At 60.0% G+C, this 13,648-nt stretch overlaps 2 protein-coding genes across 2 annotated transcripts in view; one reads left to right on the plus strand and one right to left on the minus strand.

Annotated features, from left to right (window-relative positions):
* The window catches only part of LOC113202254 (carotenoid isomerooxygenase), a 7,552-nt gene extending 1,442 nt beyond the window's left edge, over positions 1 to 6,110 (plus strand). Inside the window, exons 3-10 of the mRNA XM_052271227.1 lie at positions 666 to 848; positions 933 to 1,044; positions 1,237 to 1,383; positions 1,519 to 1,808; positions 3,081 to 3,298; positions 3,787 to 3,996; positions 4,224 to 4,550; positions 4,652 to 6,110. Of these exons, the coding sequence (XP_052127187.1) occupies positions 666 to 848; positions 933 to 1,044; positions 1,237 to 1,383; positions 1,519 to 1,808; positions 3,081 to 3,298; positions 3,787 to 3,996; positions 4,224 to 4,550; positions 4,652 to 4,825 (1,661 nt within the window). The 3' untranslated portion in view covers positions 4,826 to 6,110. The remainder of the gene's footprint in view (positions 1 to 665; positions 849 to 932; positions 1,045 to 1,236; positions 1,384 to 1,518; positions 1,809 to 3,080; positions 3,299 to 3,786; positions 3,997 to 4,223; positions 4,551 to 4,651) is intronic.
* LOC113202255 (uncharacterized) lies at positions 5,000 to 10,512 on the minus strand. Its single transcript, XM_052271229.1, has 5 exons — positions 9,922 to 10,512; positions 8,961 to 9,163; positions 8,006 to 8,416; positions 7,337 to 7,543; positions 5,000 to 7,078 (listed from the first exon to the last, which is right to left on the minus strand). Exons 2-5 carry the CDS (start codon positions 9,082 to 9,084, stop codon positions 6,510 to 6,512), a joined length of 1,311 nt encoding a protein of 436 aa, XP_052127189.1. The 5' UTR covers positions 9,085 to 9,163; positions 9,922 to 10,512; the 3' UTR covers positions 5,000 to 6,509.
* Between the last annotated feature and the right edge of the window lie 3,136 nt (positions 10,513 to 13,648).

Consider the following 13,648-nt stretch of genomic DNA (forward strand, 5'->3'; position numbering starts at 1 on the left):
GAGTGAGTGAGTGAGTGAGTGAGTGAGTGAGTGAGTGAGTGAGTGAGCGAGTGAGTGAGTGAGTGAGTGAGTGAGTGAGTGAGTGAGTGAGTGAGTGAGTGAGTGAGTGAGTGAGTGAGTGAGTGAGTGTGCGTGCGTGTGGGAACCTCACAGGATGCTCACGTAACGCGGCCAACTCTTCCCCCAATTGGCACCGGCCCGTACAGCACGTAGCCTATACTTACGCCTCCATCGCGTCGCCTCTGGCGTCGCCCTTGACGCCGTCCCCCCCGCCCACGCGCGGGACGGCGTGGACGCTGTCCTGGGCCGGCCGCCGTCACTCTAGCAGTGTCAGGTCCAGTGGCCTCGCGTCCAGCGACATCGTCAGCATGGGCGGGTGCATGGGCAGGCCCAAGGCGCGACCCAGGGCGGCGGCCGCGCGCGCCGTGCGGCCCATCCGGCCACCGCCAGGTAACACCAGAAGGGTGGCAACCCCAGGCCTTCCGCAGGCGGGTTGCAGCAAGCACCAGGCAATTGGTTTAGAGTTGCAAGGGTTGCCTTGGCGCTATTCGGCACTGCCTTACTGTGGCGAATAGACACAAAAGATTGGTTGTGGTGCAGTGTCGTTTGTTTGCCTGCTCTGCTGGTTCTCACCCCCCGCCCCGCGCGGCTCCTGTCCATGTCAGCCGAGGGGCAGGCCCGGCGGCGCGCCTACGAGGCGGCGGAGCGGGCGGCGGGGCGCGACGCGGACCCGGAGGTGGCGGCCAGGCTGGAGGCGGGCCAGGACCTCTACCCCAACTGCCACGTCCACATCTGGCTGAGGTCCTGCAAGGAGGAGGTCTGCCAGCCGCTCCGTGGCGCGACCAGCGGTAAGCGAACCCGCCCGAGCGCCACTCGCGGACCCTTCTCCTCGTAGTGCTCTGCCCTCACCCCCCGCCCCCCTGGTGCCGCAGGTTGCATCCCGCGGTGGATCCGGGGCACTCTGCTGCGCAACGGCCCGGGCAGCCTGGAGTGCGGCAGGGATAAGTTCCAGCACCTGTTCGACGGCGCGGCCCTCCTGCAGAGGTAGGAGGAGGGTGGGCTCTCCCTGGCGGCCCCGAGTGCCCCGAGCTCAGTCCAAAATGACACCCGTTCAGGGAACGGTGAAAATCTCGTGCGGGACGCCTTGGGGGCGACCATGGCTCCCTATAAGTGTCCCCATGAGATTCTCGGGAGTCCCGCGTCGTCATCCTTCATTAACCAGCCACCTCTCCGCAGTTTCCGCATCGCTGACGGCGAGGTGTCGTACCAGAGCCGCTTCCTGCGCTCGCAGACGTGGAGGCGCAACGCGGCCGCCAGGCGCATCGTCGTCACGGAGTTCGGGACCCGCGCGGCTCCCGACCCCTGCCAGACCATCTTCAAGAAGTGAGCGGGCCCGAAGGGCGTGTTGATGTGTCCAAGCAGCCGGTTTGGTGCACATGTTGACCGACCTCTACCAAAGGAACAGCGTTTGTCGCGTCTGCGGCGGGGCGTCATGTTGTGCAATCCTTCCGTCCGCAGGGTCGCCGCCATGTTCCGTCCGGGAGAGGTGATGTCGGACAACGCCATGATCTCCGTGTACCCGGTGGGCGACGAGTTCTTCGCCTTCACCGAGAGCCCCGTCATGACCCGCGTGGACCCCGTGACGCTGCGCACGCTCGAGAGGGTCAACGTGGCGAGCACGCTGGGCATCGTGAACCACACGTCGCACCCGCTGGTGCAGGAGGACGGCTCCGTCGTCAACCTGGGCATGAGCCTGAGCGCCACGGGCCCGCAGTACTCGCTCATCCACTTCCCCGCGCCGCAGCCCGGTAGGTGCCTGCCTGCTGAGCCGCGCGCCCTACGCCCCGGCCCGATGGGTTGCCGGCCTGCGCGGCGCCGTGTTGCCTCGAGGCCTAAGCGTCTCAACTCGAGCAATCGCACTGGCAATGCACGGAATCAGTCGGATAAACTGACAAATTAGTATAATTTGGGGGCTGCTAATCGAAATTTGATGTGACAATTAGTAATTCGTTGTCGTAGCCAAGAATTAGTCGCCCTGAACGAAGCTGTCGCCGGAAGAGCCAACCCGTTTGTCAAGAGAGGAAGCTGCTTCATAAGAGGAACAAAAAGAAGGTGGCGCTGAGGAGATGGCATGGCGTAGCGCCGTCCCTAACCAAAGCAGTACGCAGGCGCAGGCGACCATACTGCAGTGTTTTGCCGCGAGTGGGTGTGTGATCATACACCAAGTTTGTACAATTTTTGAAAACAAATCGTGTCCACATTATATCGGAGTAGCATTTTTGTGTCAGTAACTGGTTCTGTAAAGTTTGGCTCCGCAAAAGTAAGTTTACACAATTTTCCACACCACCCACCGGTGTCGTTGTCTAGGTTAGTGGACGGACATATTTACATTGGTACAATTTTAACTCTATGATAATTGCTCAGCTGTCGTAATAAACATTGGTGAAGGTGGTACCAAGGTGCTAGATGCACAGGCCCATTCTATACAATTGAAAATCAAATGACATGCAACATAACCTCTGCTAGACTGCCGCATCTTCTGCTTTGTTTAGGGACGGCGCTACGCCACGCCACCTCCTCAGGGCTGCCCTCTTCTTGTTTTAAAGCAGCTTAGTCATTACAGTGAAAGCTTTGTTCTTTTAACGAACTCTTTGGCTATAACAGCTAAATACCAATAGGGTATTTCAGAGCTGGAGGTGAAGAAGTAAAATGGAAGATCAAAACGCGCACTGCTCATGCGCAGACGCGGAGTGGGGGAAGCAGGGGAAGGAGTGGGGGGCGTCTGCTCATGCGCAGTGTGCGTTTTGTTCTTCCATTTTACTTCTTCACCTCCAGCTCTGAAATACCCTATTACAAATCTTCCCAAACTACGTAGCTGATTTGTTGGTTCTGTCGCTCCCTTACTTAGTCAATCGTCCATTATCGATTTAATCGCTCCATCCAATCAGGTCAAAATTTAGGGGGGGGGGGTCATTAGCCATGCACTCTGTAAATAAAAATCAATCGATCTGTAAAGCTTTACTGTTTACCGTTCGCGATGTCGACACAAATTGATTGTCCCATCTCCCCCCTCCCCCCAGGTGGCGCACCGCTCGCCGCGGTGGATGCCGGCCGTCTGCGCGGCGGCGTGGCGGCGCGCTGGCCGCTGCACCCCGGCTACATGCACTCGTTCGGGGCCACGGCGTCGCACTTCGTCCTCGTGGAGCAGCCCCTGTCCGTGTCCGTGCCCGCCATGGTGCGCGGCCAGCTCAGCGGGGACCCCCTCGCCGCCAGCCTGCGCTGGTTCCCGGAGCACCCGGTCAGTGAGTCTGTCTGTGGGCAGCTGTGAAGGCAAAGTCCTTCAAACGCGCACATAGCATGAGGGTACTGGGCCCCAAGTGGCTGATTGCCACGTCCACATTCGCAGTTACTCCGTACTTCGCGTGCAGCGTCCCTTAGCCTCTGGCTGTGGCTGTGACCTGTGTCCTCTGTCCCGTGTCCGTTGCCCCTACTCGTACTCGTGCCCGCCCGTGGGCCCGTGGTCCGTGCCTATGGCGCGCTTCAGCCGACTGATTCCGAAGAACTCTCTCCAACACCTTCCGTATAGCTCCGTCCCTGTCACACTCATACGACAGCGCCCCTTGAGGTCTCTTCGGAATCAGCCTGCAGCCCGTGGCCCCGTGCGGGTAGGCAGCCGGCTGGCACAGCCGCTCTCGGCACAGCCTGCCTCCCCGGCGCGCGCCGCGGACCTGGCCGCGCGCGCTGCGCTCCCGCTGACTGAACCTCCTGCTCCTCCTCGCTCCGCAGACCCTCCTGCACCTGGTGAGCCGCGACACGGGCCGGCGGACGCACACCTTCGAGGCCGACTCGTTCTTCTTCCTTCACGTCATCAACTGCTTCGAGCGGCCGTCCCTGGCCGGCGAGGACAGCCCCGCCGAGCCGGGCGAGGTCGTCGTGGACATCTGCTGCTACAAGGACCCCGCCATGATCAGCTGCATGTACATCGACGCGCTCCAGGTGGGTGGTCGCAGACGACCGCTGCGCGACGGCTCGTGTCCGGGATACAGAGGCAGAGGAAGGTTGCGCCCGGTTACTGGGAGCATCTGCGTGTGATGTGGAGCTACGGCTAGCTCCCGTCACGATCTCGGGGCCTGCGGAAGTTGACCATGTGCATGATACGCCCTCAGCGTTTAAGCGCGAGTTTCTCTGAAGTCCGCCCTCTTTGTTTGTCCCGGGCGCTGCAGGACGCCCAGCAGAACCCCGACTACGCGCGCCTGTTCCGCGGCCGGCCGCTGCGCTTCGTGCTGCCGCTGGCGGCGGGGGCCCAGCAGCTGGCCGGCGGCCGGGTGCAGCCGCGGCCGCTGTGCGACCTGGGCTGCGAGACGCCGCGGATACACCCGCGCCTCACGTCCAGGCCGTACCGCTTCTTCTACGCCATCTCCGCGGACGTGGACGCCGACAACCCCGGCACGCTCATCAAGGTGGACACGTGGACGGGCAGCTGCGCCACGTGGGGCGAGGCCGGCCTCTACCCCAGCGAGCCCATCTTCATCCCGCGGCCCGACGGCCAGGTGAGTCCCCCGCGGTCACCCCGTGGCCGCCTGCCCCTGTCTCCCCCGGTGGTGGTCTCCTCCCCCTGACCTGACACGTGGCGTGTGGTGCCCCCCGCTAGGCCGAGGACGACGGCGTGCTGCTGTGCGCCCTGGTGTGGGGCGACGACGACCGACGCGCCGGGCTGCTGGTGGTCGACGCGCAGGCCATGGTGGAGCTCGGCCGCACCGAGTTCACGGCGCCCAGCCAGGTGCCCAAGTGCCTGCACGGCTGGTTCGCGCCGGGCGTCGTGTAAGGGGGTAGGTGCTGGTGGGGAGGCTAACAAGTCGCGTGTTCTGGAGATGTGTGATGTGTGAGGCTATAATGTACAGAGTGCCTGCCTGACAAATGTAACTATCGTATACGCTTTGGTGAAATATGGCGGTGAGGAGTCGGGATAAGTAGGAAGGTAAAATAATTACATTTAGACTAAGAAAAACATTGAGTTTTGTATATTAATGTACAGCATTTACATCTCAGTAATGGGTCTTACCATCTGCACAGACACCTTTTTTGACGGCGTAATACTTAAATATTTACCGCTTTCAACATGGTACAAGTCACCTAAGCTTATGTGAAATCTATCGGTCAGATCGAGTGCCACAAAACTGCTGCAGGGAGCAATTGAAAAATTTGAACATTTTTTGCTAGACTGTATTATGATAAATGACATAGTGTTTCTTAAGTAGCCACGAAATTGCAGTACTTGTCTGACCAATTAATACCTACAATAGTTAATAAATAAAACCAATATGAGTGGTCATTCTTATCATAAATATAATAGCACGTTTAATATAAATTAATGGCAATTTTTGGATAGAAGCTGTAAATGACACAAGATTCTAACTGGCTTGTATTTGTGAATATGTACATATGGCACGCGCTTAGTTAATGAATGAAGCATAAACACTAAATGATGAGAACTAACATCCTATTGCCTGACTTAACTTAAAGCAGAAAACATAACATTAATTAGAGTCTTCAAGCAAACAGGAGTGACAGACACAGTGTTACTTTTGTAACTGTTTTGGTATGAATCTCCCAAAGCTAATGCCTTTTAGTTAAGTTCATGAAACAAAACAACTGAAATTCCACTCCTGTTTGATTGAAAATCATATGTCCCCTTAATTAGGTCTGTTTGGTAACAATCAAAGTTATATAGAAGGAATTAGATAACAATTCTCCGAAGGAATGCGTGATGTTAATGAAAATGACATGTTTGAATCCTGTAATACTGTCACTTCCTTTCATTCAGTAAAAGTAAAAGTTTGAGAAATGATCAAAATATTGTAAAAAGAAAGTTTTTGGAACAAAATAAGAGTTTTTCAGGAACATTCGGTAAAGAATAATATGTTAAAAATTCGGTTGACAAAACAAAAGAGATAAATCTTAGTATTTGTATGAGGAGAAGCAATCACTGATTAGAGTTACCTGACTACCAGGGTGGTAGCACCCACAGCAGGTGATTGGATGCATTTTGTTCCTCTTGGTGATGTACTTTGTATCAATGAAAAGAATGCTGTTTCCAGCACGTTTTTCAAGGAATTTATCTTAAATGCAAACTAGGTATATTACACTACATTATCCCTAGTGTGAAGAGATAAGACTAGACATTTATCAGAATTCGCAGCAGATACACTTATGGAACAACCTACTGAACAGTCTTTTAAATGGCCTTAAATACTATGTTGTTCCTAAGTGCACAATTAATTAAACTTGGTCTGCTACATAAATAAATACCTAAACATACAACAGAAAACAGCACTAAAAACAACTTGTACTTATTACAAGGGACATCCAAGCAGGTGGGTCCTGTAAGCATTTTGGAATGCTGGAGACAAGGAACGACAGGCAATACTGATTCATGCTGGGAGCAGTCTGTGGCGCCAGCTGGACCCGCGCGTCGGGTCGGACTCCAGGTCCAGGGTCGGTCCCGGGGCCTACCTGGCGCGCGCCGTATCCCTGGTCACGTGCTGGACGTGCTTGGCCGTCATGACGATGCCGCGCGGGATGATGAGCTGGCGGATGTCCTCGTCGTCGGCCTGGGCCTGCGCGTCGCCCTGGGGGCCGCTCCTGGCCCGCGGCCACCGCCTCGCCTGTGGCTCCTCGCTCTGGTGCTCCTCGTGCTCGCGGCTGTCGTCGTGGTCCTGGTGCTGGTGGCGGTGCTTGTGGTGCGGCGGCCGGTCGCCCTGGCGGTCGCCCTGGCGGTGCTTGGCGGGCTGCGGGTGCGCCGGGTGCGCCCTGTGCTTGGCCAGCTTGGGCTGCTGCTGCGTCCTGCTGGCCGCCAGCGGCGCCGTGTCGTAGCCCGACGAGTACAGCGCGCCGCCGCTGCCGTCCGTCGTCTCCACGGTGCACAGGTCGATTACGGGGAACAGATTCTGGTTAAAAGCGTGGGCGAACGTGCCGGCCGCGGGGTAGCCGGCGCGGGCGCCGGGGCCGCCGGAGGCGTTGCCGCTGTAGAGGCGGCGGGCGGCGTCGAGGAGGAAGCTGGGGAGGGGCCGGGCCGTGGCTGCGGGAGAAGGCCGAGTTAAAGCACGGACAAACTCACAGTGGCAAAGTGGCAATGATAATAGAAACGCATGCATCACAGGACAACACAGGACGAACACACGGGAGGGCGGACTACACACAGGCAGCACAGGGCGGGAGCGCGGGGTTCGGGGAGGGGGGGGGGTGGAGCATGCGCCGAGGGCACCGGGAGAGAGGAGTGGAGAGAGTGCGGGGTGGGGTTAGAGAAGCCTTTGGAGGAGGTTAGCCGGACACTCACATGCCTCTTGCGTGCAGTTCATCCCGTTGAAGAACTGGTGCGCGTCGAGCAGGGTGCCGTCCTCGTCCTCCACCTCGACGACCAGCCCGAAGTTGCGGCCCGACTCGCGCCACACCTTGACGGCCATGCGCACGTTCCACTCGGTCCAGGCCGAGCCGTGCACGGGCAGCATGCGCGAGTCCAGCAGCTTGCGCTTCTCCACCACCACTGCAAACAGACGGAACACGAAATGTCACTATGTTCACACATGTACACAAAAGGTTTTATCAATGGAGGAGGCTATTGTTTTTGTGCACGCGTGCATACGGTGCGGTTTGGTTCAAGCGTACAAGCGTAAACGGAGTTATTCAGCCACCTGGTCTGGTACGGGCTCAGAACATTGACCGTTTTACTACAAGTAATATCTCAATTCGAAACCAGACGACCTCGCGGCTTATACCCAGCAGGTCGTAGGCCAGTACGTCTAGAAACGACGGGGCCGGTGAAAACGCTTGGAAAGCGAAAGAGAGTTGATAACGAAAGTGCCCTAGCGCTCCCATTGTACTGACGAGGGCGATAAAGTAGTACCGTGGTACCCCTTCGCTGACGCGGCTGCCAAATGTAATCACAAATAATCGAGCGCGATCTTGTGGGACCGTGATAAGGCGACGGGCGATAAGGGCTGCTCACCTCCGTTCTTGTTCTTCTTGAGGGAGCGCGTGTACCAGTAGACCGACACGCGCACCTGCCGGTCATCGGCCGTGGCCATGCCGAGCAGCGTCTGCAGCGGGCCGCCGCCCTGCTCCTCGAGCTGGTGGCTCAGCTGGTCCAGGGGCGTCTCGAGCGGTGCCTCGAGCGGCGCGTCGGCGGCGGGGGCGTCCTCGTCGCCGGGGGTCGCGGCCGTGGACGCGGAGGGCAGGCAGAGCGGTCCCGGGGCGGCGAGCGTGGCGTTGCTCTGCGACACCTTGTAGAGGCGCAGCGTGGCCTGCACCACGTTGACGGAGGTGCCGGCGGGCGGCGGGTGGTTGGGCAGGTCGAACAGGAGGTGCATGGCGCTGCCGCCGGACCACAGCGTCTCGTCCGTGTTGCGCGGCAGCGAGCCTGTGGGGGCAAGGGAGAGGCACAGTGTGAGCACGGCGCTGGATGTGGAGAGGCTGAGAGGCTATGCCGTGCCGCATTGCACGCGTGTGATCGGGTTGCCTACCCACGAGGCGCTACGGTCAGTGGCGCACTCGCGCGCCTGCGGTACAGTCAAACTACCAGGTGGCTGATTAGCCCCGCGCACTTCTGTGGTTAGACTGTACGGCACGCACAAGTGCGGGCGGGTTGCCTACTCGCCCGGCCCGTTAGGTGCCGTGGACAGGGGCGATAGGCAAGCCCACCCGCACTCCTGCGTGCGGTACAGTCTAACTACAGAAGTGCGCGGGGTTAATCAGCCACCTGGTACAAAGCAAAGTCAGAGTCGGTGGGCCAACTTGTACTACGCCCTCCCGCCCCGCTCCCGCCAGCCACCTGGTACAAAGCAAAGTCAGAGTCGGTGGGCCAACTTGTACTACGCCAGTAGCAGCACCCACAGAGCTCTCCTCTGATGCGCCATCACCCGACGGTCACGAAACCAAATTTCAGTAAAGATTTGCACACTCACACGACGGGTAGTGGCTCTGCACTTTTTCGGCGAAGATGTCCTGGGGCGGCAGGTTGGGGAGGTTCATGCGGCCGACGACGCGGAGCAGGGAGAGCTGCTGCTGCGAGGCCGAGATGTTGCTCATGGGGTGCTGGCTGTGGGACGAGAGGCCGAGGTAGCTCAGAACCTGGCTCTTGATGTTCTGGAGACGCAGCTCCCTGTCCCTGGAGAACACAGAAAAAAGAATGTCCACGTTAACGAGGTGCCTACACACACATGCGACTGTGAGCAGTGAGGCAATAACTACAGCAATGTACATGCGGAAAAAAATGGGGGGATGGAGCGGTGCTGTTGAAAAGGGAGGCGCTGAAATTATTTATCTTTGCCGTCTTACTGTGTACAAGATTAAGAATGTACGTGGCGTAACAAAAAGGTTGACCTTATCTATAGATATTTAAAGGCATACGAGCAGCGTTCAGTCCACGCGCCCTGCTCTGCTCCGCTCAATTCTCTGTCCAGTGGGTGAACGCACGCGCTCGCCGGGGCCGGGGCCGGCGCGTGGTCAAGATTACAACCGTAAAGCCTTGGCTTCCGGCGCAGGGAAGATGTTCCGAGATGTTATCGAATCAATGAAGCGGACCAGACTCGGGAGACCTGTCTCCGAGAGTTGGCGCGGACCTCAGGACACGACACGGTGCGGGGCCGCGGGTGGACCACACCTCGCCTGGAGGTGGTAATACGACATGCATATGCAGTGTTAATACTACGCTACGGCCATGCACATACTCAAATCGTATGCATTCTAAGTGAAAAGGGTTAAATTTGCTGCATTTAGTTAACTTCATTCATTTTTTTTCAACTAAAATTAATCACATCCGTCTGCAGCGATTGCATTCGAACTTCCATGCTCTACACATTCTCGTATTAAAACGCAGACAACGTGTTAATTAGCAACCACACTGTTAAAAACCTGGAGTCTTACCTCTCCACGGAGGGGCTCTCAATGCTGGAATAGACAAAAGATCAATTAATCACCAGGACTTATTATACACCATTGGGAACATGACCTCATCTGGAGGCTTCTTTTGCTCACACGCGTAACTGTTTCTAGCGGAAAACCAGTTTGTGCAAACGTGGCGTGGCGTCTTTATTCCTAATCCGGGATCATCAAACTTATTACCATACTCTGGATAGAGCTAATCAAAAGAGGACTACGTTGCTGTCGTGTTTTTTTGTTCGTTTTTTATTAACAATTATTTTAATTATTTTACAGTAAGCTATTTTCCGCAGATTCTTGTGTGAACTCGTCCGCCACTTTCTATCGTCACCGCGGCGTCCGTCAGACATTCCAGACGGGTCACTCCGTTCGGCGCAAAGTTTGGCGATGACGCACTCGGATTGTCGTTTCTGGATAATTTATGACGGGCTTGACCGGCAGACCGGCCGCCGCCGCCGCCTTACTGAGAACCGAGAAGGACCCATAAGCGAACGGGCTGCTCAGGCCGCTGTCCTGGTCGGCCCGGGTCACAGGTCGCAGCCAGACATACCGCATGCTCCGCCGCGCCCCGCCCTGCCGCGCCCCGCCCCGCCAACCCCTCCCGCGGGGGCACCAGCCCGAGGCGGGCCGCACGGCCCCTACCGGACTCGTGTTGCGCTGGTCAGTTCCTTCGGTCAGGCAGACGGGCCGACGGGCGGCTCTGTGTTGGCAACACTGTCCGGGGCGGAGCTGGCGCAGCTGGCGCCAGTGTGGACAACCGCTTTTGCACCCTGATAAAGACGAGCCGTAACTTGACACGCACGCTCGCTCTTTTGCTTCCTCGAGGAGAGAGGAGGGGGCTGGTGATAGGGGGTGGTCCGCCTGAGTCGGCACAGCACACGTATACGGCGTGCTGGAAAGACACTCAGTTTATTGCAGTACTAAACTGTTAATCCTGGGGTTCCCAGCAGCTGGGCGCGCTCGGCGACTCAAGTCAAGTCAGGCACACCTTCTGTTTTCGATGTCACACTGCACTAATTATATCTCATTCCTAGGATGGCAGACCGGTACGGTGCGCGGGGCAAGGAGTGCAAGTGCATTGTGACTTGTGACCAGTGAAAAGCAGACGGTGTGCGGTAAGTACACAAGTTACGTCGCCCCGATTCTTGGGTCACCCATCTGCTGGGCACCCCCTGATGTACAGGGTAGCCCAGCTCGGGCGCGCCGCGTCCCCGCCATGTCCCCGCGCGGCCGCGCTCCGTGCCCCAGGGGCTGCACGTACGCCACCACCGCCAGGACCCGTAGCGCCCGCGCCCGCGCCTTCGCACCGCTCAGTGGAGCAGCGGCGCTGGCCAGACTTTGGATAGCGGCCAGAAGAGGGGGGAAAACACTCCGGTTTGTGGTTTGTGCAGCGCACAGCCGGGGCTCAGCCGGGCCGTGCACGCCGTGACGCACGCCCCCGTGCAGCACGACCCGCAAATAGCCCGGCCCAGCTTGCCTTCCGAAAGTAAACTCTTCCTGTTGATTGGAATGGAAAAGTACCCTCCGCCGCCGCTGGTCGCCGTGCTGCCCGCCACCGCCCTAAAACTACACGGCTGGCTGCGGGCCAGGGCGGGCCGGGCCGGGTCGAGATAGGCGTGGGCGGGCCGCTACTGCTCCACACCAGCAGCCCCCGACGCCCCGACGTTTTGAGAAGCTTAGTGACCAGAGGCGAGCAGGTGGCCCGTTCTGCGGGACGTTCGGTCCAGCTGAACAGAACAGGACGGGAATGTGTCATCAGCAACCCGGCCGACCGGCTGACCCTCCCCGGGTGGCGCTCCCTCTGTGCCAAGAGAGCGAGCACACAGTGGTAGACTCGGGAGCGATTGCTGGTATCTCGGCGATGCAAATAAGCGGCTGTGTCCTCCGGCCCTCCGCCAAAGTCCGTGACGGCGAACCCAACCCCCGCCGTGCAAACAGCCAGCGCCGTGGGGCCGTAGGCCGGCGGGTCGTCCGCCCTGCACGCGCACCTCCCGGCACCGCGGGGTGAGGCCTCCGTGGCCTCCCGGGCGGCGCGCGTGGCCGGCCTCCGGCCAGGTGACGCGGACGGGAACGACAACGACCGATAGCCGCAGACGGGTCGAGCGCGGAGGGTCTGCCCCCCGGGGACCACGAGCCCACGAGACGAGGGCCCACCGGGGCCACCCGGGCCACCCTGGCCTGGCATTGTCCATTGTATTGGATCAGCCTATCTCCCGGCCGGGCACACCGGCCCACTGCTCTACATGCATGAGGGCGCGCGTGGCGCGGTGTGCGAGCCGCAGTGCAAGGGGCGTTGGCGCGGGGCGGCGCGCGTGGTGCACTCGCGTTGCACCCGGTCGACCGGACTCGGTCCAGGACTCGACTCGACGTGCCCCCCAGCTCTGGCCCCGAGATGTCCCGTGTCCCGGCCCCCGGTCCGCCCCGCCTCCTCCCGCCCCTACGACGACTGTAAAGTGAGACTAGACTCCATCAATCTGAATGTTCCTCAGGGCCAGCGCCCGGCTCCCGCCCCGCTCCCGCCCCGCGCCCGCCCCGAGCGCGTCCCGGGCGGGCGCGGTGACGGAGTGGAGCGGTACACTCCCGCCCTAGTTTCGCGGCTGGCCCGCCGGCCTCTCGGCTGCCCGTCCAACCGCAAGACAAGTGACGATAGGACGGGCGGGGACGCCTTTGTGGCCTTATGCAATGCTCGGCCCCGGCGAGGGTATGGGGGGGGGGGGGCGACTCTCATCGGCGCGAGGGGGAGGCCTGGGTGGCTGAAAGCGCTGAAAGGAGATCCCTCCTGGCTCCCGCCACCCGCAAGGGAACTGGATGCAGTCTGCATTCTAGCGGTCATCGCTCGCGGGCCGGGCGGCGTCGAGCGGCGGCGCGGAAGTGCTGCCCTGTGTGTTTGTTTGTGTCCCTCCCCGCCGCGCCCCGCCGCCACTGGCATCGCATCTCAGCAGCATCGCATTGCCAGGTAGCCACGCCGGCGGGGCGGGGCGGGGCGGGGCGGGGCGCGTCTGTGACGCGAGCTCGCGAGCTCCTCCCGGGGGTTTATTGACTCCCGCCCCGACATGTGATCGGCCCGGCACGTCCCAGTCTGGGGAAAGTGACGCCGCCGCCCCGCCCCGCCGCGCCCCGCCGCGCCCCGCTTGCGCTCACAGCCCTGCCCTTCCTCCTCGGCTCCTCTCCCGCCGCGTCGCGCCGTGTCCTGCCACGCCACGCCCCGCCCCGCCCCGCCACGGCAGACGCCAGACGACGGGGCTGACTTGACAAAACGATGCACCAGGACGTCGCCCCTACCCGTCTGTGTGTCCCGCCGTCTGACTCTGAGGACTGACCCCACCGCGCCCTGCCGCGCCCCTCCCCTCCGCGCCCCGCAGCCCGGGGCTCGACCCAGACACCACCCCCATCACCCGGCCAACTTGTAACCGACTCTGAACCCAGTCTGGAGACGCCCACCACCCCTTCCCCGCGCGCGATCGCTCCAAGTCCTGGACGCGGGCAGACTTTACCCTCGGCGGGGCTCCTCCCCTCCCCTCCTCCTCTTTCCCCTTCGGACCGTTAGGCCCAACAGGAGCAAAACATTTGCACGCCGGCCAGCCCGGGGCCCCGGCCGCAGAGCCAGGCCGGCTGTATGTTTGTACGTGCGTCTGGACACTCGCCAAAACAGCGTGCGGTGTGAACACTCGGGCTGTCGGCGCCTCCACCCACCGCGCCCGCCCCTACCGCC

This window comes from Frankliniella occidentalis, unplaced genomic scaffold (assembly GCF_000697945.3).
Source record: "Frankliniella occidentalis isolate FOCC.00 unplaced genomic scaffold, Focc_3.1 Scaffold155, whole genome shotgun sequence".
Classification (NCBI taxonomy): domain Eukaryota; kingdom Metazoa; phylum Arthropoda; class Insecta; order Thysanoptera; family Thripidae; genus Frankliniella; species Frankliniella occidentalis.